This window comes from Tamandua tetradactyla, chromosome 2 (genome assembly GCF_023851605.1).
Source record: "Tamandua tetradactyla isolate mTamTet1 chromosome 2, mTamTet1.pri, whole genome shotgun sequence".
Taxonomy (NCBI): domain Eukaryota; kingdom Metazoa; phylum Chordata; class Mammalia; order Pilosa; family Myrmecophagidae; genus Tamandua; species Tamandua tetradactyla.
Window position 1 is genome coordinate 209,402,283 of NC_135328.1, and position 23,128 is coordinate 209,425,410.

The 23,128-nt window shown below is 47.0% G+C and overlaps 1 protein-coding gene and 2 pseudogenes across 19 annotated transcripts in view; 1 reads left to right on the forward strand and 2 right to left on the reverse strand.

Moving 5' to 3' along the window:
• The window catches only part of SPATA21 (spermatogenesis associated 21), a 68,109-nt gene that overhangs the window by 8,639 nt on the left and 36,342 nt on the right, over positions 1-23,128 (forward strand). For 16 of the 19 annotated variants that reach the window (XM_077151134.1, XM_077151138.1, XM_077151132.1 and 13 more), the window contains 8 exons: positions 663-882; positions 4,203-4,483; positions 4,827-4,875; positions 10,279-10,718; positions 11,087-11,178; positions 12,843-12,980; positions 15,043-15,114; positions 15,226-15,343. In XM_077151134.1, coding sequence (XP_077007249.1) covers positions 663-882; positions 4,203-4,483; positions 4,827-4,875; positions 10,279-10,718; positions 11,087-11,178; positions 12,843-12,980; positions 15,043-15,114; positions 15,226-15,343 — 1,410 coding nt within the window. Of the gene's footprint in view, positions 1-662; positions 883-4,001; positions 4,110-4,202; positions 4,484-4,826; positions 4,876-10,278; positions 10,719-11,086; positions 11,179-12,842; positions 12,981-15,042; positions 15,115-15,225; positions 15,344-15,836; positions 16,011-23,128 lie in introns of those variants that run through there. The other 3 variants (XM_077151144.1, XM_077151146.1, XM_077151145.1) reach the window with 3 other exon arrangements.
• Positions 17,164-19,664, reverse strand: LOC143664419 (vacuolar protein sorting-associated protein 72 homolog; annotated as a pseudogene).
• Positions 19,789-20,120, reverse strand: LOC143655101 (large ribosomal subunit protein eL33 pseudogene; annotated as a pseudogene).

Below are 23,128 nucleotides of genomic sequence, written 5' to 3' on the forward strand. Positions count from 1 at the left end.
TGTGCATTTCTTCACGGGGCATTTCCGGGTCTTGCACGGCCTGGAAATCCCTCAGGCCAAACACCGTGCCTGGCACGTAGTGGACACGCCGTCAGTATTTGTTCACTGAATTACTATTAGAATGAACAAAAAAAGAGTCTGAGAGTTGCAGAAACACACAAAGATTTGCATGGTATTGTTATAATTCTAAATATTCTATGTATTTAAAAACTTTTCTGCAATGAGAATATTCTTTCTAAAAGGAGAAAATTGAGGAAGACAGAAAATGAAAGACTTGGAGAATAGGAATCATAAAGGCTACCCAGCAAACATCAATTTAGTTTGATGATGATGAAATGTATTTAGAAGCCTGGAGGAAACACTCTAAAATATTAATGTGGAATCAGATGGACACAGATTCAAGCCCTTTAGCTTTATGACGTTAATCACAAGTCTCTCAATCTCTCTGAAGCCCAGTGCTTTCTGATTTCCCTTTTTTTTCCTGGAAAACAATAAATTATACTAAAAAAATTTAAATTCCGCCTCCCCTAAGCCTTGACACCACAGTGTCTGCGATGTAGGGAACTGGTGTCGGTGTTGGTTGGTTCCCAGGCAAGCTACGAGGATGTATAAGACTATAAAACAGGGTCTGGGCCACGGTTCCCTTTGTCTGATCTCCCCAGGAAGAAGCAATCATCTTGGGACTCCCAGGAAGGGTCCTGGGAGCTGCCAACAGGCCAGGAACAGGCCGAGCCAGGGAGTGAGCTGGGGTTGCCGTGCCCAAACCCAGGCCCTGAGGACCAGCAGGACCCAGGGACCCCGACAAACTCAGGGACCACGACAAACCCAGGGACCACGACAAACCCAGGGTCCACAGCGGGTCAGCTCCCTGAGAGCTGCCAGGTAAGCCCTGTGGAGACCCAGGCAGGAAGGTGTGCAATGACTGACCCACCGGGGAGGCCAGGGGCCCTCTCTACCCACCCCACCCCTCGCCCGCCGCCTTCCTGTGCATCTGCGTTTGCCCCCCTCTCTGTCCTGGACACACTCAGCACCCAGTCTGTGGGGGTCACTGGGATATTCTGGGAGACTGCACCAGCCTTGCTTGTGCACAGCGAGCATTTGGGGCATGTTTCCAAAGGGGCCCCACAGTGTCAATGAGAAGGGGTGGGGCAGGGAAAGCACAGAGCTCAGTGTACAAATAAAACTGGATTGTGTTGGATTTAACAAAGCTAAAATGGGATTCTTTATGCTATGATTTCCTCCAAGCTGTTAGCTTCTGGGTACGGTGGGACCTTGCAAGAAGTGCTTAGAGTATTTTGCCTTTTCCAAATCTGTTTATTATGCCTTTTTGTCCAGTTTTATTTTGAGATTTATCTTTTTGAAAGAGGTATAACTGGCATACAATTGCTCACATTTAAAGTGTATAATTTGATGATTTGCCGTATGTGTACACCCATGAAAGCATCGCCACGGTCAAGAAAAGGAACATATTCCTCACCTCCCAAAGGCTTCCTCGTGTCCCTTGACAATTCCTCCTTCCAGCCCAACCCACAACCCCAGGCAACCAACCACTGATGGGCTTTCTATTCTGTAGATTTGTTTGCGGTTCTAGAATTTTACGTAATTGGAGTCATAGAGTATTGTTCTTTTTTTTTCTCAGAATGATTATTTTCAGACTCATTCATGTTGTTATTATTATTATCGTCATTATTATTTTGCATGAGCAGGCACTGGGAATCAAACCCCAGTCTCCAGCATACCAGGCAAGAACTCTGCCACTGAGCCCTGTCGCACAGCCCATTCATGTTATTTTGTAATACTTTATTCTTTTTTTTGCTGAATAGTATTCCATTGTATGGATATACCACAACTCATGCATAAAATACAGAGTTCCTATATAACATCCTAATATTAACACCTTTGTTAGCATGGTACTTTTGGTAATTTGCAAGAATGTTTTTATAATTTGTACAATTAACTATAGTCCATTGTTTACAATAGGACTCACTGTTTGTGTTGTATAGTTCATTGTGGATTTGATTTGCATTTTCCTGGTGGCTAATTGTTAAGCATCTTTTCATATGCTTGTTGGACAATTGATAGATCTTTGGAGAAGTGGCTTCTCAAGTTCTTTGCCCATTTTTACATTGGGTTGTTTTTTTATCGTTCAATTGTTGAGAGTTCTTTATATATGTGGCTACTAGACCTTTATCAGAGATATGCTTTACAAATATTTCTCACATTCCATAGGTTGTCTTTTCACTTTCTGCCTTTGCACACACACACAAAAAGGGCTGCTTTCTTACTGTCATTTTGAGAGTTCCTATGTATTCTGAATGTAAGTCCTTTACACGTGTGCGATTTGTGAATGTTTTCTCCCAGAACAAAAGTTCTTAATTTTGATGAGTCCATTTTATCAGTTTTTTTTTATGGCTCATGCTTTTGGTGTTAAATCTTTGAGATCTTTGCCTAATCCAAAAGCATGAAGACTTTCTCCTAGAAATTTTTGTAATTTTAGGTTTTAGTTTAGGTTTTAGGCTTGTGATCCATCTTGAGCTAATTTTTGCATATGGTGTAAGGTATGGATCAAGGAACATTTTCTTTGCATCTGGCTGTCCAATTATTCCAGCCGCATGCACTGGAGACTATCTTTTCTTCACTGAATTTGCTCCTTTGTTGAAAATCAACTGGCCATATGTTGTGGGTCTATTTCTGAACTCTTTTTTGTTCTATTATCTATTTACCCTTATTCTAATACCACATTACCTTGATTATAGTAGCTTTATAACAAATCTCTGTATCAGTTAGTGTAAAAAATAACCTTTTTAAAGAGTGTCATGAAAGGTTATTGTTCTTTTTTAATGCAATTTTACTGATGTATATTCACATACCATATAATTATCCAAAGTGTACGATCGGTGGTTTGCAGTATCATCCTGCAGTTGTACCTCCATCCCCACAACCAATTTTTGAATATTTTCATTATTTCAAAAAAATAAAAATAAGAATAAAAATTAAAAAGAACACCCAAAATATCCCATAACTATTATCCCCCCATTATTTATTTATTTATTTATTTTCTTACTCATCGCTCCATACATTGGATAAAGGGAATATCAGTCACAAAGTTTTCACAATCCCACAGCCATATCATGAAAGCTATAAATATACAATAATTTTCAAGAATCAAGGCTACTGGATTATAGTTCAACAGTTCCAGGTATTTCCTTTAAGCTATTCTAATATACTAAGAACTAAAAAGGTATATCTGTATAATGCATGAGAATAATCTCCAGAATGACCTCTCAACTCTATTTGAAATTTCTCAGCTACTGAAACTTTATTTTGTCTCATTTCTCTCTTCTCGCTTTTGGTCAAGAAGCCTTTCTCAATCCCATGATGCTGGGTCCTGGCTCATCCTGGGAGTCCTGTCCCATGTTACCAGGGGATTTACACCCCTGAGAGTCAGGTTGCATGTAGAGGGGAGGGTGGAGAGTTTACCTGCAAAGTTGGTTTAGAGAGGCCACATCTGAGCAACAGAAGAAGTTCTCTAGGGTGACTCTTAGACATAATTATAAGTAGGCTTAGCTTCTCCTTTGCAGAAATAAGTTTCATAAGGGCAAGCCCCAAGGTCGAGGGTTTGGCCAATTAAATTGATTGTCCCCAATGCTTGCGAGAATATCAGGAATTCCCCAGAGGGGAAGATAAATATTTCCACTTAGAAAAAATTTACTTATTACTTAAAAAATAAAGAAACAAAATAAAACAACATACATAATCAGTAATTCACAATGTCATCACTTAGTTGCATGTATTTCCACTTTTTTCTGCAATCCTTCAAGGGGTCGCTATTGTTCTTTGAAACTTCCCTTAGGAAATCACAGTTAAATGGGATCGCCTCCCTTTCTTCAGGCTCTCGTTCCACCCCCCCCACCCCCCCCACCCCCACCCCACCACCCCCCCACCCCCACCCCCCCACCCCCCCCACAGCAGGTGGATTATGACTGTGGGTAGGCCACGCCTCCTCTGAGCCACCAGCAACTCACCTCTCCAAATGGAAGTGTACCTGTGCTGCCATGTAGGGGTGCTGGAGAGCTCAGCAAAATGATGCTAGCAGTGCCTGGGCCATAGTAAGCGAGTGATAATTGGTCTCTGGGCAAGTTTTACAGTCACCGAGAAGCCAGGATGGGGCTCCCTATGCTCAGTGTCCTTGTCCTCTGCAGGACCCAGAGGGTCAGAGGATCTCAGGTCACCAGGCGGCAAACGGGTCAGACACGGAGCAGCAAACAGAGCCTTGTTGCACCTCGGACAGCTGTGGACAGCCACTGGGAGAGAAGCCCCCCAAGGAGGCAGGCCCTGCACGCATCAGTCTGCAAGAACTGGGCCCGGGAGCCCAGGAGGGCAGTCCCCAGGGAGCAATGCCTCTAGTGCCCACAGTGACCCTGGAGGAAAAGACGGCCATGCCCTTCCAGCCATCTAAACCGGAACCTAAAACACCCAAAGGGTGAGTCCGTCTCTAACCCCACTCTCTGCCCCCAGCAAGGCTGGGCTTCTGCTCAGTTACGGGCAAAATGAATTCTAGGCCCAACTGTCCTCACCTGATGTGGGACCTTGGGCAAGGCACACCCACTCTGGGCCTCAGTTTCCCCATCTCTAAAATAGCTAGAAAAAATGCCCTCTGAGGACCCTCTGGCTCTAATTAGTTGTTTTGTGGGTCTATAGTTTAAGGTCTTTATCCCCAAGATCAGAAGGTTAAGGGAGGGAAGCTGGGGGCTGAAAGAAGGTGGGAGAAGGGGCCAGCTGCAAGCTAAGCCCCTCCCGCACCTGGGGGTTTCTCCTTTGTTTAGGGGAGAAGCTGTGGGGACCCAGCGAGCACCAGGGCCTGTTCCTCCACCAGTAAGTAGGGACAGGGGTGAGGTGTTTGTGGGGAATCAGAAGGAGGAAGGGGACAGAGGCAGAAGTGTGATGGTATTTGGAGTCAAAGTGGAGAAAGTGTGAGTGTGTACTTGTGTGCGCACATAGGCACATGCTTGCATGTGTGCGTGTGTGTGTGCTTTAGGTGAGGGTCAAGGATTCTCTTAAACTCTGGAGTCCTTGGGCTTGTTCACATCAGCATGAGTTTGGTCCACCCCTTTGTCTTCAGTCACAGCTACAGAATCCAAAGTTTCCCACAAACTTAGGAAGCTTCCCAACACCCTCCCACCAGCTCTGCTGCTTCCTAGCTCTTTGATCTGACTGGGCCATCTGTGACTCACCATCAGTCATTATCATGCCCTTGCCCCTATTTCTTTCTGCTGTATTTACTGGCTAAACCCACCTGTACCTACAGCTGAGCAGCCCAGCAGGGTTGGAGAAAAACCTTGCCTTGTTAATAAGTTTCACTTTAAAGGAATGACTGCTCATCTCAGATGCTCCTGGCATGCTGTCCCTTAATCGTGACCCCCTCATCCTCAGCTCTAGGATTTTGTTTCATTACAGCCCCCTCCATGCCCTTTTCTCCGCTGATGTTCAAGTGTCACATATAAAAAGACAAGAAGCATCAGATGGGAAGAACCATCTTCCCACCCCCAAATCCACCAACCTTCCTGCAAGCAGTGGAGATGTGTCCCTCCCCCCATCAACTGCAGGACCTTCTATTGATTCATTAGCGCCCGTCCCCCCTCCCCTCCCTGCCCTCACTCCCACGACTGATCGCCCCCTTTCTACAGACTCATTCCCATCAACTAAACCACCATCCTACAAACCAAACAAAAGCCCTTCTTTTGGCACACACTCCGCCAACACCTCCAGTTGCTGCCTCATTTCTTTGCTCCTTTTCACAGAATAATTCCTCCAAAAAGTTGACCGCACTCACTCACTCTACTTTCTTCAACCCTTCCCAATATGAGACCTACTATATTGGTCTGAATAATCTCCACTTTGTAAAATCAAATGGAAACGTTCTGTCCCTACACATCTCCCCGTGGCCAGCAGTGGACACAATGGCTCGCTCCCTCCCCCCGGGACCAGACAGCCACTCGCTGTCCTCTCTGACTGCACTGGCTGCTCCTTCCTCATCTCTGTCTTCCTCTTCCTCTTCTCTACCCTCAGTGCTCTTGTCTCCACTAGCTCCTGCGTGGTCCCTTCCAGTTCCTCCGATGATTCCCAAGTCCAGATCTCTAGGCCAGACCTTGCCTCTAGACTCCAGACTAGCATACCCAACTGCCTAATTGAATTCCCCTCAGATGGCTGATTCACTTTCCAAATTGAACATGGCCAAAAGAGAACGTTTGATTTTCCACCTCAGATCTATTCCTCTCCTCATCTTCCTTATACTTAGCGGATGGCACCACTGTTCACCCAGGGGTTCATGCCAACCAGCTCAAAATCATTCAGATAGATTCCTTTTTTCCGTGTGATACACCAACAAGGCCTACCTGGCACTACCTGCAAATAAATGCTGCATCCATCCTTTCCCTCCACCTCCTCTCCCATCACCCTGGCCCAAGCCTCATCCTATTAGAATAAGATCCAAAATCTTCACCAAGACCCATAAGGACCTATTCCAGCCACTCTGGTCTGATTTCCATCCCTTGAATACACTAAGTTTATTTCTACCTCAGGACCTTTGCACTTGCCATTCCTATGCCTAAAGTTCTGCTCATAGACATTCTCACAACTGATTCCGTGGAGTCATTCAGGCTTCAACGTAAATGCCACTTTCTCAACAACGTCTTCCCTAGCTGCCCAATCTCAAAAAAAACCATTAACCACCATTGCGCTATCATGTTACCTGCTTTATTGTCTTTGTAATACTTTCTCTGTCTTAATCTTATTAATTTGCTAACTGATTTTCTAGAATGTGAGCTTCAGGAGGGCAGCCTCTTCTGTTTTATTTACTACCATATGCTCTGGGCCTAAACCCATGCCTGGCACATAGTAGGTACTCAATATGAATTGGTTGCATAAACAAATGGATGGGAATAATATGAAGTGTACCCCTCGAATCTGATAAGTCAGATGGGAAGTATGTAATATTCCTTGTATATGCGTTTCCTTCCTCTTCTCCCCAACCATGCATACAGTTGGGCTGGATATGGAGTGGGGAGAAGGAGAGGGGAGTTCACAATTCAGTTCCACAAGTATGTACTGAATGTCTTTGGGGAGCCAGGCCCTGTGCTTGGAGGTGAAGGGAAGGAAGTCAGGGGGCTGCACCCTGTTCCTGAGAATCGTAGTGGTACTGATGGGACCAGCTCTGTGAGGCAGGGATGAGGGGGGCCCAGATTTGCAGCCCATCCCAGTGCTGCAGGATGCAAAGAAGAATCTGACATTAGGGCGGACAGAATTTAGATGGAGCCAAGGAGTAAAAAGGGGACCCAGGCTGCAGTCCTAGCACCAGTCAAGGTTCAGAGATGGGAATGAACATGGAGCCAGGGTGGTGCTGGAAAGAGGGTCTCATGAGACAAGAACATTGGACATAGTGCATTGAGGTGGCTGGAAAGCCACGTTGGGCCATGATATGTTGCCTCCAAATCTGGAGTGAAGTGTTTGGATTTGGAACTCCAGTGTCCCTATGAACACCTTGCACCAGGCTGGGCCTAATAATCAACTAGGAGCATGCTGAGGGCAGGGACTGGTCCATCCCTGTACCCCCATGACAGTGAGTATGGGTTGCATAGATGGATGGAGGGATGTGTTTGAAGGTCATAGGTAGCCACTGCAGGTTCAGGAGCAGGGCAGTGACAGAGGTTATTAGTCTAAAAGGCGACACGGGACATGTGGTACCACACAGAAGGAGCTTTGGGGAAAGCAGATGGAGGAACCCAGGTGTGTGAGGGCCTGAGATGCTGGAAGGAAAGATGGCAAGGCCTTGGCATCAGCCTTCACCCACAGACTGAGCACCTGCTGGGAGCAAAGCTCAGTCCTGGGTTCTGGAATGGGGAAGTTCTGAGGCAGACCTCAACCCCCCACTCCATGGGGCTCAGAGTCTGGATCAGGAGACAGGGCCCGAGGCCTGGGACTTTGGCCATGCCGTGGAGCGTGGTGGGAGAGGTGCTGGTGGTGGGACTGAGCTCCCAGGGCTGCGATCTGGGGCCTCCACCATGGCAGCGGAGAGGGAGTCCCAGGACAGCTTTTGATGTCCGCGTGCTTGTTTTAAGGCTGACGGAATTGGAGCACTAGGCCTTAATTAAGGAAAACAATCAAAGGCGTCTGGGGGAGGAAAAGCTGGGCCTCCCTCTGGACTGCAGAGCAGAACACTCAGCCCTATTCCCGACACTCCTGATTGCTGAGCACGGACTGGACCAAGTGCTTTATTCACATCCTGTGGCCCCAGAGTCAGGGAGAAAATTGAAGTAATCGGAGGGCTTCTCCTCCGCGTGTTCGTTTGACCCAAAATGATTGAGCCAAACACATCAAAACATGGGGGTGGCACTGGGCCCTTTTTGAAGACCGGAGCTTATGATCTAGTTGGGGAGAGAGATTAACATGTAAACAAATGACTACAGGGTGTCATTACAGATAACAACAACGCTGAGGTGATCACGCCAGACCAGGGGGCAGCGAATGACTCAGAAGCTGGGAGTGGGTATTTTGGATAGAATGTTCAGTGGTCAAAGAGGTGACATTTAAACGGAGAACCAAATAACAGAAAGGAGTGAGCCATGCACAGGCCTGGGAGGGGAGCCAGAAGTGGTGGGTTTGTCAGGACCAAGCCCAGTAGGGAGGCCACAGGAGAAGGCAGTCGGTGGGGTGGTGGGTGGGAGGCCAAGGGTGGCAGGTGAGCTCCCAGGAGTGGCAGGGGTAGATCGCACCGGGCCTTAGAGGCCAGGGTCCTTAGGGTCATGAAGGCCAGGGTGAGGGCTGGAATGAATTCGAAGTGTTATGAGAAGCCATTGAAGAGTTTTAGGCAAGAGAAGATGATGTGATGTTAAGTGGAAAACACGCTGATGCAGCAGCTGGGTGGACAGTGAACTTGGGCAGGGGCCAAGGAGGGAGATGGTGGCGGCATACTCACAAGAGCGGGTGGAATGGCGTGGACCCGGGCAGCGGCCACTGGGGTGGGGGGAAGTGCTCGGCTTGGCATAGCGTCTGGAGGTGGTGCTGCATGGTGGGGAGGGGGCGGGAGGCAGGGCAATCAAACGGGACCCTGGGTCTGGGGCCTGAGCAACTGAGCAATGAGGGGACTTAAGGCTCTGCTCTGGCGTGTTCTGGACCCAAGAAGAGATGTCTGCCAAGACGTCTGAGTTCAGGAGGACAGGGAAGGCAGGACTGGAGATGTAGCTGGGAGACAGTCACAGGTAGGAAAATAGCATCCAGGGAGAGCGTGCATATGGAGAAGGGAGGAAGTGTGGGGACAAGTCCTGGGTTTCAGCCACGTTTAGAAGTGGAGCACCAGTGGGGAGGAGCCAGCGAAGGGGCCTGGGGAGGACCAGCCAGTGAGGTCCTGGGAGTGGAGGAAAGAAAGCCTTTCTAGGCGGTTGAAGTGGTCGTCTGTGCCCAATGCTGCTGAGGGGTTGACCTGGATGAGGGAGGGGATGTGACCACGGCCGTGGTAATTGCACCTTCGGGGGATGATGTGCGAATGCCTGATGGAGGATGGAAGGAAATGGAACACTGTTTCAAAGAATTTTGCTATAAAAGGGAACAGAGCATGGAGATGGTAGCTGGAGGGGATTATAGCGTCAGGATTTTTATTTTTAATAGAAGGAAGATATTCTAGCACAATTATATGTTAATGGGAGTAATCTGGTGGAGAAAATAAAATTGAACACAGAGAGTGTTGGCAGAACAGTGTCTTTGGTGAGGGGAAGGGCTGGGTCACACCTCCGGGGAGTGCCCTGGGCTGGGGACCCCCGCCTCCTGTCCTGTAACAGGAAGGAAGGCAGACCAGAGGGAACAGGTAAAGGAGGAGGCTGGCTTTCCTAAGTAAATGAAGAGGAATTTATTGAGTGCCGACTACATGCTGGTTTCTGGGTGGTCACGGACAGAGAGACAGACACTTATCTTCTGGGCATCATGCAGGTTGTGTTAATTGCCCTGAAAGAAATAAACCAAAGTGACACGACCCAGAGCCACTTGCTTGTAGAACTGGAATGTGGCAGCGCCGGGGTCTGCCTGGGGCCCTCAGGAGTTAGTGAGGGGCGGTGGGGGTGGGGGGAGAAGACATGGGGTGGGACCTAGTGGGATGTATGTGAGATTAGGGGTCCGTTCTCCAGGGGCTCAGAGAGGAAGGGGGCAGTGGGTGGGGCCTCCAGCCAGTGGGTGGCAGGGAGCTACTTTATGGGACAGTTGGACCGGCTCCCTCTCCCCTGTCCCCAGGAGGTGAGGGACATCAGAGAGAGGAGGGGGCCCGACCAGCGTGCACAGAGGCAGCCTCAGGACTCCGCAGTGGCCCCCGGGGCCCAGAACCTGGGGAACGCCCGCCAGGGTTTCATGAAGTGCTTGCTGGAGGCAGAGGAGGAGGAGGCTGCGCACCGGAGGGGCCCCAAGGCCCGGGCCCTGCCCTCCCGGAAGTCCCCCAGGACCCTGACGCCCGGACCCGCCTCTGCCCCTGTCGGCAACCTGCCTCTGGCCTTGCCTCAGACCCCAGCCTCGGCCCCTGCCGTGGTCCTGCCGTGGGTCCGGCCGCCTGCCCTGGGGCCAGTCCCCGCCTCAGTGCCCAGCCCTACCCTTCTGGGCCCCACCCTGGAGCTGGGCTGGAGGAGGGCGGAGCTCTTGCACCCAAGCCACGAGAGGAGCCTGAGCTACGCCAAGGCCCGGTAGGACCCCCACCCACCCCTCAAGGAGCCCCACATGGCTGGGCCTGCGTCTTGGTGTCCCAGGCTTCTCTACCAGTCTCTCGTCCCTGTTGGAGCACCTATCCCTTCCCTCCCGTGTGTCCTCCTCCGCTCTCCTCGCCTGTCTCCTCTCGGCATCTCCTAGCTTCCTCCTTTCCTGTTTCTGAGCCCTTTCTCCTCCTCACCACCACCCCCAGGCATGGCATCCCCCCTCTGGCCCCCCCTCCCCTCTGCCCTGCTCCAGACTGCCCAAGTGACCACCACCTCCCAGGCTGCCCCCTCCCGGCTTCCTACGTTCAGCAGGGGTGGGTGGCCGGATGTGTACCCCGGGCTGGGTTCTGTCCTCGCAGGCAGCAGGAGCAGGACGAGCGCAGCCTCCTGAGGTTGTATCAGAACTGGGAGGAGAGGTCCGAGGAGCAGCTCACACTGAAGCAAGAGGCAGGTGAGGTCGGGGAGGCCCCAGGCCAAGGCGGAGGGTGGGTGGGTTAGGTGGGTTGGGGGAAATTTACAGGTCCCTCTGCTGCCCCCAGCCATGCTCCCCACAATCCTTTGAAGGGACCCAGCCGGCTTTTGGCCTTGGGAGACAGAGCAAGGTAGAAGCTCCCAGGCAACTGGGTGGTAGAGCCAGAACTCGAGCTGGGTCCGCTGACCCCTGCCCTGTGCTCTTCCCCCAATCAAGAGCCAGTCTGGGAAGCCAGCCCCGCAAAGCCCTAAAGGGGCCCTCCATTCTCCATTACCCCTGGTGCTGTGCTCCAGAACCCGGTTTCTCCATGTCCAGAGAGAAGGAGACTTCCTGCTGCTTCCTGTGGGCTTCAGTGGCCACCTAATCAGCCTGTCTGCCCACATTGCCACCATCCAGCCGTACCTTGTCCTGGCCCTAAAGGAGAGGAAGTGTGTTCTTCCAATCCCATGCCCCTCCTTACAGCCTGCACCCCCCTTGGCCAGCGCATCCCCTTCTCCAGCCTTCCCTGCATGCTCTCTCTGGCTCCCTATGATTTCATCCTGGAAGTTCACTCCTTTATCATTAGAACTATCTAGGCATTTTTGGAGGGATTCATGAACAGCATACCACTTTGACTTAGTGACCCAGTGGGACCTCATGGCCATTGGTTCCTGCCTGGGGAGGAAAGAGCCCAGTGTCCAGCTCTGATGGCCCAAACTGAGCACTCTGCGTGACCGCGTTTGCTCTGTAGGGTTGTTTTCTCCAGTTTTCAATGGGCTGCCCATGGTCAGTCACCACGTACCTCAGCTGATCCATGCCCAACTTTTCCCCACATCAGTTGGTTTGTCAGCCCCATTTACAGAGTCTCATATGTGCCAGGCACAGAATTAATGCAACAACTCTATGAGACTACTATTATGTCCATCTTACAGACAAGGCATTCAAGACTCAGGGTATTATAGCAACTTGCCCACGGCAACTCAGCTTATGAAATGGCAGAGCCAGTCTTCAAACTAGGTCTTTTGGCTCTAGCCTGGCTTGTCTGTGGGCTGAGAAACCAGTTGCCACACATGTTATACTGGTGTTTAGCTTTTGTGTCAATTGGTGCTGTGCTAAGACTTTCTCAGCATCCTTCCAGGTTCTCTGTTCTGGTCCAGAAGACTAAAGCTGTCCTGGCAGCCACGCCCATCAGTAAGTGACCACAGAGCACCAAGATTAAGGGCGCAGACTTAAGAGTCAGAAAGACCTGTTTGGGCACCCGACTGCCAAGCCTCAGTTTCCCCATCTTTACAAAGGGGATAAGCATTCTACTCTCATTAAGGCTGTCATTAGGATCAAATCAGAACATGGCAATAAAGAGCTTAGCACAGTGCCTGGCACATAGCAGGGGCATCCTAAAATGGGCATGTTCTTGGGGCTGAGCAGAAGTCACGAATTAGCTGATCTTTTCACCAAAGCAGCAGAACCCTTGGCCTGACCTCAGAATAGAGAGTGGAGTGAGCCAAGGGGACTCTCCTCCACTTTTGCTTTCTAGTTCCCTTTGCTCCTCTACCCGGTGCAGAGGTCGCTGGGCAGTTGGGGGGGTGAATGGATGAAGGGGGGCAATGAATGGAAGAAACAAGAAATAACATCTCACTCACCTGCAACCCCACCATCCCCAACAGCCTTCCGAAGCTACTTTGAAATCTTCAATGGCCCTGGTGAGGTGGACGCACAGAGCCTAGAGAACACCCTGCTGCTGGTAGGCATCAACCTGACCCCAGCCCAGATGGACGATGCCCTGATGAGTGCCGACGTCGATGGTGAGTGGGCACTCATCCAGGGCTGGGACTACGTGGGCTGTGTCAGACCATGTGCTTGGAAGACTCTTGATCTCCGTTCAGTGCTCTGCTGCCGCCATCTTGGTATTCTTCATAACTTTTGAACAAGGGCCTCTGCCTCACATTTTCAATTTTCACTGAGTCCCACAAATTAGGTAGCTAGTCTGGCCCCAAAGGTTAAAGCTCCCTGAGTGCCTACTCAGTCCCGGGTTCCTGGGACCCAGAGATGACCACTACTTGGCTCCAGTCCCCAAGGGCTGGGTGATTTTGGAGGTCCCTTCCTTTCAGGCCCTTGCGCGTGCTTCATTGGACACCCTCATAACTCAGTCACTCATTTTACCAGCTGTGTGACTTTGGATGAGTCACTGAAGTAAAGGCTCAGCTTCCTCATCTGTAAAATGGGGCTAGTAACAGGATCTATAGCATCAGGCTACTGTGAATATTGAATGAGATAATCCAGGTGGAGCATGGAGCACAACCCCTGGGGCATAGGATGTACCCAGGGAACATGAGCTGCAATAAATATTAAATGCCTACTGTGCACTCTCCCTATGCTGGGTGCGGAGAATAGAGATATGTAAGAGTTACCTAGATGGTTATTGCCATGGGGCAAGGGTCAGTGCAGAAATAAGGAGCACCATGTAGGCTGCATTTAAAGTGGCTTGGAGGAGGGGCTCAGAAAGGAAGGCTTCCTGAAGAAGGTGTTTGCTGAGCCAAGTTGTGAAACGCTAAGCAAGAGTTAGGTAGAGAGAGAAGAAGGAAAAAGGATATTTCCAGTGGGAGGAATAACCTGTGTTCAGGGAAGAGAAGGCAGAGTTAGGAAACTCATACCTAGTTTGGTGTGTTTGGACACAGAAAAGTTACCCTTACCTTGAGGGCAGGAGCCAGGGCTTGGCTCCTGGCATGGGAGCAGCAGGATCGTGTGGGCCTGGGCTCCTGACCTCTAGGAGTCACAACTCTGCTCCTTCCATCACTGCACATGTGTGAATCCTCACCCACTGGTCTGGGATTGACCCCAGCTCTGTCCCTATGTGCCCCTGAGAAAGCGTCTTCCTCTCTCTGAATCTCAGGTCTTGTCTGTGATGTGGGGATGAGCGATTACACTCTGCACAGGGTTGATCAAGGATTAGAGACCATTTCATTTCTCAAGTAATTCAAAGAACATCTATTAAGGACTGACCTGTTTAAGCCCTGGGGAAGCAATTTAGAACAAAACAGACTCAGTCCCTGCCTCCTAAAACCTCCCTTGAATTCCAGCTCCTTAAATGTGCATGGCTGAAATAGAGGGGTCTTATAAGACTTTTAATGGGGGATCTGACCTGGACTGGTCTGACCTCTTTGGGGAAGTGGAGGTCAAGTTGAAATGGAAGCATGGGCGGGATATTTACCAAGTGAAGGAGCTGGAGGGTGGTGAAGAGAATTTTAGTAAGAGGAAGCAGCATCTACAAAGGCCCCAAAGCAGGAAAACTTGGCCCCTGGTGGGAAAGTTTGTGGGTGGGGGAGGGTTTGGCACAGGTGAGACTGGAAACATAAGTAATGGATGACAGGTAGATCCAGAGGGGCCCTTAAGGCCAAGGTGGGAACATGGTGAGTCCCGCTTCTCGTGCAATGACTAGCTCAGAGTAATGATGATAATCATTGGCCTTTAGTGAGCGTGTATTACATACAAGACCCTCATCTAAGCACCTTGCTTTATTTTATCTCCCATGAGAATAGGTGTTATTATATAATCCTCTCTCCAGAGATGGGAAAACTAAAGCTCAGAGGGATTGAGACTTTCTCAAGATTATACAACTAGTAAAGGGTGGATCTCAACTATGAACCCAGGCTGGCTGCCTCAAGGCCCAACTGCCAATAGTTTTTAAACCAGGAGCTGTTAATTTTCTTCTTCTACTCCCCTGGGTGCACTATGTTTTCTGCATTGAAGATGCCTTACTTTTGTAATCAGACCCAGTGACAAATGTTAGTAATGACACCTGGGTTCAAATGCCTTGCCCTGGTCTGGAAGTTCCCTTCCTGCCCCATTACTCTCTGGCCTTCGCAGGAGATGGGCATGTGGACTTCAAGGATTTCTTGGCTGTGATGACAGACAGCAAGCGCTTCTTCTGCTCCATGGGTGAGTAGGGACAACCCAGGGCAATCAAAGCTGGGGGAGGGGCCAGGGGACTGGTGGGGGGTGGGCACCCAGTCCATCAGATGGTAATGGCAGCCACCATCATGTCCCCAGAACAGAATGCCTTGACGGATATGGCTCCCCCTAATCCTCACACTCTGCTCTTTGAGATCCTGTCCCTGCTGGTGGAGATGCTGGCCTTACCCGAGGCAGCCTTAGAGGAGATCACCACGTGAGTGAGCTGGCTTCTGGGGGTGGAGGGTTGTGGGCACAGAGACAGAACCAAGCTTTTTGGCAGCTAAGGGCTTTTGATAGGCCTCTTTGGGTTGCCTCTGAAAGAACCCCAAATAGAATTAGCTTAAGCAAAAAGAGAATGTATTGACTCATATAACTGCTCAGGGTCTCGGAAACGGGTGGATGCAGGAGGCCAAATGATACCATCAGGCTTTGTTATTCCAGCTCTTAGTTCTGCCTTGGTTTCAAGCTCAGTTTCATTCTCCCCATGGTGGGAGTCCCATACTCACGCCTTCCTAATTTAGCAATCTCACCAGCAAGAAAAATTCTTTATTGCAGTACCCAGATAGCAATCCCAGAAAAGGAATCTAATGGACTCTGGGGCTTGAGGCACAAGAGACAGATGCTCCCCTACCCCCACATCTTCATGGTAGTGCTGGGGTTGGATGGGTGGGTCGTGAGTAATTCGTCTAAGAAAGAGATGTTCACAGGCAAAAACAGCCTGGTCACTCCGGGGCTAGAAGCAAAGGGCAAAGGTCGAATGGCCCTGCTCATCTCCACACAGCAATTCCAGCCCATCTTCATGCCAAGAGGACTCCCGGCCTCCATTTCCTTGACTTTGAAATGAACATATTCTGGTACTTGCTGCTCAATAAATGTTAGCTTTCAACAGAGATGATTGTGAAGATCACATGATATCAGAAAACAAAAGGAACAAAACCTTTTGTAACCGTAGTTGAGGAAACTCTGGGATCTGGTGGGGAAAAATGGAAAGATCTGGAGCTCTGCAGCCTTGACTCTTTCTGCCTTTCACCACTCACCAGTTCAGTAGCCTTGGGCAAGTCACTTTCTCTCTGGGCCTCAGTTTCTTCATCTGTAAAATGGAGATGTATTTACTCTACTCTTCAATACAAGTGATGGAAGGACATGAGGGCCTCACTCAGACTCAAACCTGCAGGAACTGAGGTCTCAGAGCCTGGTATGGGTCGCTCAGTCCATTAAAGCTTTCCCTCCATGCTTCATATAAAGACCTATCCTTACAGCTCACTTTTTCCTATGCAGAGCAGAACTTCCTTACATGTATATATAACTTCAGGTTGCTCCAGCAGTACCAGCTTAGCAATCGCAAAGATGAGATCTTTTTTGTCTCCCAACATCTGTACGTACATCACACTAAGTAATGTAGAATGTAAATGTATAATTTTAAAAGCAGTAAAACAAATAGCCATGTGAGTATTACCCAGTTCAGAAATAATTTCCAATAAACTTAAAGCCCCTATATGTTCCACCCCATTCATATACTACTTTCTTCCCAAACAAGAACTACCATCATTCCCTTTATTTTGGTTTTTAATCTCACTGCTTATATTTCCCTTATTTTTTTATTCCTCTTATTTTTTTATGCCTCCCTACAATATGTGTGTTTCTGTATCTATACATATACACATTAGAGACAGATATGTGATATGTATAATATAGGGAATTTTGTTCGCAATGTTTTTTGTTTGTTTGGGGGAGGAGGTGCATGGGCCAGGAGTCAAACCCCAGTCGCCTGCATGACAGGCGAGAATTCTACCACTGTACCACCTGTACACCTCCCTCCCCTTATTATTATTTTAAAGGATCTTTCTATTTTCTTAGATTAAAAAAAAATGTACACAAAACCAGCAAGAACTAGAAGGAAAGATGTGAAAAGAAATATAGAAAAGTGTTGGACAGTGATAAAAGATGCCAGAGAGGAGAAGCATGGAGAGAAGAGGGAGCATCAAGAATACTAAATCAGGGCAGGAAAGAGGTTTCTAAGGACTAGACATTCTTTCATTTGATGACAATTTTCTGGCACAAGGCTCGGGGTGCAGGGCAAGGGAGGGGCTCAGGAGATGGTGGGCCAGGGCCCAAGGCTGAGGCAGTGGGCAGCAGTCCATGGGCAGCGTCATACTTCTTTTTTTTTTTTTCTTTCTGTGCATTAAAAAAAATTTTTTTTATTAATTAAAAAAATTAACAACAAACAAAACATTAAGCTATCATTCCATTCTACATATACAATCAGTAACTCTTAATATCATCACATAGTTGCATATTCATCATTTCTTAGAACATTTGCATCGATTTAGAAAAAGAAATAAAAAGACAACAGAAAAAGAAAACGATAACAGAAAAAAAAGGTCATACATACCATACCCCTTACTCCTCACTTTCATTTACCACTAGCATTTCAAACTAAATTTATTTTAACATTTGTTCCCCCTATTATTTATTTTTATTCCATGTGTTCTACTCTTCTGTTGATATGGTAGATAAAAGGAGCATCAGACACAAGGTTTTCACAATCACACAGTCACATTGTGAAAGCTATATCATTATTCAATCATCATCAAGAAACATGGCTACTGGAACACAGCTCTATATTTTCCAGCAGTTCCCTCCAGCCTCTCTACTACATCTTGAACAACAAGGTGATATCTACTTAATGCATAAGAATAACCTCCAGGATAACCTCTTGACTCTGTTTGGAATCTCTCAGCCATTGACACTTAGTCTCATTTCACTCTTCCCCCTTTGGTCGAGAAGTTTCTCTCAATCCCTTGATGTTAATTCTCAGCTCATTCTAGGGTTTTTCTCAGTCCCTTGATGCTGAGTCTCAGCTCATTCCAGGATTTCTGTCCCACATTGCCAGGAAAGGCCACACCCCTGGGAGTCATGTCCCATGCAGAGAGGGGGTGGGTGGTGAGACTGCTCGTCATGTTGGCTGGAGAGAGAGGCCACATCTGAGCAACAAAAGAGGCTCTCTTGGGGGTGAGTATCATACTTCTTGTAACTCTCATGGATGATCTTAAAGGCTCGAGCAGTGGCACACAGTATGTCTTAAACAGGATCCCCATATAGGGCTGGGTGATGGGTCACAGGACAGACCTCTTGAATAGGAACCTTTGGGGGTCACCCTTGGGGGAACCGTTCCTCAGTGTTGCATCATCATTAAAAGTGATGCATGGGTGGGCCATGGTGGCTCAGCAGGCAAGAATGCTCGCCTGCCATGCCAGAGGACCCGGGTTTGATTCCTGGTGCCTGCCCATGTTAAAAAAAAAAAAAAGTGATGCAGGTTCATGAGCAGCGCGTAGGGAAATGACGGGTCCTGCCTCAGCATGAGGAGTCCATGTAGATGCCGTGGGAGCAGGATCAAGTTCTCCTGCATCGACAGTCTCTTCCTTAGGGCCTGCCTCCCCAACAAGTGGCACTGTCACAAAATGAGAGACGATTATCGGCCCAGGGTACTCTTGCTTCTTATGAACCTGCTTCTTTTTGTCAGCGTCAATCTGCTCATATGTCTCCAGCAAATGGAGGTTGAGCTCTTCTGTCATCTTGGCCTCCCTGAGCAGCTTCTCCTGGGTCAGTGGTTGCTCACAGCGTGGCCCTGTGACTGGCCCTGCCTCTCCTGTACCTGAAGGAATGTTTGCTGTGTCTGCTCAGCTGTAGGCGGACACATGGGCTTCCGACTGAATCTGTGGTAGTTAGAATCAGTTGTCAACTTGGCCAGGTGAAGTTGCCTAGTTCTGTTGCTGCGGACATGAGCCAATGGTACGTGAACCTCATCTGTTGCTGATTTATATCTGCAGTCGGCTAGGAGGCCCGCCTGCTGCAATGAATGATGTTTGACTTAATTGGCTGGTGCTTAAATGAGAGAGCGCAACATAGCACAGCCCAAGCAGCTCAGCATACCTCATCTCAGCACTCAGAGCTCAGCCCAGGCCTTTGGAGATGCAGAAGGGAATCACCCCAGGGAAGGTTGTTGGAACCCAGAGGCCTAAAGAGAGGGCCAGCAGAGATTGCCCTATGCCTTCCCACATAAGAAAGAACCTCAGTTGAAAGTTAGCTGCCTTTCCTCTGAAGCACTAACGAAATAAATCCCCTTTTATTAAAAGCCAATCTGTCTCTGGTGTGTTGCGTTCCGGCAGCTAGCAGAACAGCCTCATCCTGCAGCTCCAGTGGCAGCAGTGTCTTCTGAGAGTTGCCAGCCAGGGTGCTGACCTTGGGAGGCCCCAAGCTCTTGAGAGGCTCCTTATAGGCCTTGGAAACTACTCAGTGCTTCCTTTCTTGGCTCTTCTGCTTCTCCATCATTGGATGATTCATCCCCTTTGTCAATGCCAAGTCAGAGTCCACTTCATCTGTGTCTGACTGGTCCCCTTGATACTCATCGCCTGATTCCTCTGTGAACCCCCTTAAGTCACCTAGCAGAACTCATCTTCCTCCTCTGCCTTCAGGAACCCAGAAAGCTGGTTCTCTGCTGTCTTCCGGGGGGCTTGGCCCCCAGCCAAACTCATACTGCCCACCGAGACTGCGCCGTCACCAGTGTCCTGTCACCCAGCTCGGTTCTCCCCTCCCCTTATTTTATTTTTTTTACAAGAGAACAAATATATAATTTTATGTATTTACTTTTCGCTAAGTTTAAGCCCTTGAGGAGTACAGCATCACACGGATTCGCTATCCAATGGCCTTAGCAGGAAGGTTGCTTTGGAATTTGGCATGAGCCGTGCCCCTATTTCCATGGGCGCTAGTTACCTTTCCCCAGACTGCTCTAGTTTGGTTAGGTCTGCCACCAGGAGTCGCTGTGTTGTTTTTTGCTTTGTACACATACGCACACCTCTTGCCCAAATTGAATTCTATTTTATCTCAGGCATAAACGTCTTCAATTTTAAGAAGAGCCGTGTGCTCCCTCTGGTTCTGGGACCCCACGTACAGTCAGCAAAAATGGCCTTGGACCACAGCCTTCCAGACATACTTGCCACCCTCCCCTTATTTATTTGTTTCTTCAGTGTTTTCCTCATAGTTGGACAGAGATCACTGGGTCTTTGAGAGGGCGATCACAGAGGTGACGTGCCATTCTCATCACGTCGTAGTAAAGTTACATTCTATCAACAGGAAGACAACAGCGCTGGTGCTGACCTTGACTCCTCCCCTTATTTTTAAAATGAAAAATTCAAACATTTAGCAAAGAGAATTTTACAGTGAATATTTATATACTTACCATCTAGATTCTACCATTAACATTATACTTGCTTATTCGTGTATCTATCCTTACCTTTATCTGTCCATAAATCCACTCTTTTAAATTTATTTCAAAGTAAATTGTTGTCATAGTTCTCTAATACTTCAGCATACGTATCATTAACTAGAGATCAATATGATCAATATTTATTTGGAGCTTTTTACCATTGTTCTAGTTTGCTAGCTGCCAGAATGCAATATACCAGAAACAGAATGACTTTTAAAAAGGGGAATTTAATAAATTGCCAGTTTACAGTTCTAAGGCCGAGAAAATGTCCCAATTAAAGCAAGTCTATAGAATTATCTAATCTAAGGCATCCAGGGAAAGAGACCTTGGTTCAAGAAGGCAGAGGAAGTTCAGGGTCTCTTTCTCATCCAAGAAGGCACATGGCGAATGCAGTCACGGTTTCTCTCTCATCTGGAAAGGCTCATGGCGAGCACAGCATCATCTGCTAGCTTTCTCTCCTGGCCTCCTGTTTCATGAAGCTCCCCGGGAGGTGTTTTCCTTCTTCATCTCCAAAGCACTGGCTGATGGACTCTCTGCTTCATGGTGCTGCAGCATTCTCTGCTCTCTCTGAATCTCTCATTCTCCAAAATGTTTCCTCTTTTATAGGACTCCAGTAAACTAATCAAGACCCACCCAAATGGATGGAGACATGTCATCACCTAATCCAGCTTAACAACCACTCTTGATTGGTTTACATCTCCAGAGAGATGATCTAATTACAGATTCAAACATACAGTATTGAATAGGGGTTATTCTGCCTTTATGAAATGGGATTTTAATTAAAACTTGGTTTTTCAAGGATACATACATCCTTTCAAACCAGCATAACCATCTTATTTTTTTTAGTGCTTTGCTGTTTTCATTTTATTAGACCACCAGAAAAATCATGCAGATTTTGGTCATCTTTTGAGTTATAATTTACATTCAGTGAAATATACAAGTCTTAAATATTTCCATGTGTGAGTCTGAACAAATGCATACACCTGAGGCAACTAGAACCCCTATCAAATTATGTAAACTTTACCATCACCCAGAAAATGTTTTCATGCCTTTCCTTGTCCAACCTGTGCCCACCCTCCCAGAAGCAACCACTCTTCTAAGTAGTGCTCCATTGTATGAATGTACCACAGTTTTCTCATCCATTATTCTATTGATGGACTTCTGAGATGTTTCCAGTTTTTGGTTATAGTGAATACAGCTGCTATTAGCATTTTTGTACAAGTCTTTTTGTGGTCATATATTTCTGTTATTTCTGTTTCTCTTGAGTAAATACCCAGGAGTGGAATTGCTGCTCCTAGGGTAGGTTTATGTTTAGTTATAAGAAACTACCAAACCTTTTTCGAAGTGGTGGTTCCATTTTATACTCCCACCAACAGTATATGAGAGTTCCAGTTGCTCCAATTTTGGTGCTGTCACTCCTTTTAATTTTAGTCATCCTGGTGGACGTACAGTGTACTTTTTGGTTTTTAATCACATTTGTTTTTCTTCCCAGATACTTTATCTTTTTCTACTTGACCTTGTGTCTTTTGACTCATCCGTGTTCTTGTGATAGCTGTAGAACATGCATCATTTTCAATGCTATATATTAATATGCAGTGTGTCTACAACAAAATGTATTTATTTGTCCTTCTGTGGTTGGTCTTTGAACAATGTTTAGTTTCCAACTATGGTAGACAATGCTGCTGTGTATACATGTTGTATAATAATAATAACATATAATATGTATATATGTCTCCTGGGACATATCTTGGACTAGAGTTTTCTCAGAGCAGTGCTTTTCAAATTTTTTGGCCTCAAGGCCAAATTTTTTATACCTTTAAAAATTATTGAGGACACCAAAGAGCCTTTATCAATATTTTCCATACTGGAAATTAAAAGAGAGACATTAAAAAAAAACTTTTAATCTATTTAACAGTTATATATCAACATACTTTTTTTGTGAAAAATATATTTTACAAAATTAAATTTGGTTAGAAGATTGGCTTTGTTTTACAATATTGAAAACTTTATTGCTTGACATAAAATAAGACAGTTAGAATCTCATCTCTGCTTCTGTATTCAATCTGTTGTGGTATATTGTTTTGGTTGAAGTATATGAAGAAAATATGACCGCACACAAATATGTAATTGGAAAAGGGAGTATTTTAATAAACTTTCATTTAATATGGATATTCTTTGAGAATACACCAAAACTTGACAAGTGGTAGTGTCCTAAAAGTTGGTTGCAAGGTGGAATCTGAAACATATCAGTGAACTTTTTGTATTCCGTTTTGTCAAAATCCATTGGTCTGCCTTGCGCTTAGAATGGATCTTTTTCCATGAGTGTTTTCAATACATTATGCACTGATCACTCAAAAAATATTGCATATATTCCAAAGGTTGACACACTTAAAAAATATTAAAAAGTTACATTCATTAATATCATCACCAATTTCATCGAAAAGATCTCTAAGTATCAGAGATTTTGTGTGTGGCTATAATTCATTGATTTTCACTGCTATAAGCTAATCTGTATATGAATATCAGTATGCTTATAGTAGTGGATTCATGTTTTCCCAAATTGTAATTTTGAATTGAGAACTCAAATTTTATCATAGGTAACAGATACTGTCAGTTGTTTTCCTTAAGATTAATTAACTTCATTCATTTTCTAGAAAATATTTTCCAATTACCTAAGTCTAAATAACCTAACGTTGTCAGTTGTTCTTTCAGGTAAAAAAGTGGCTAGTTTAT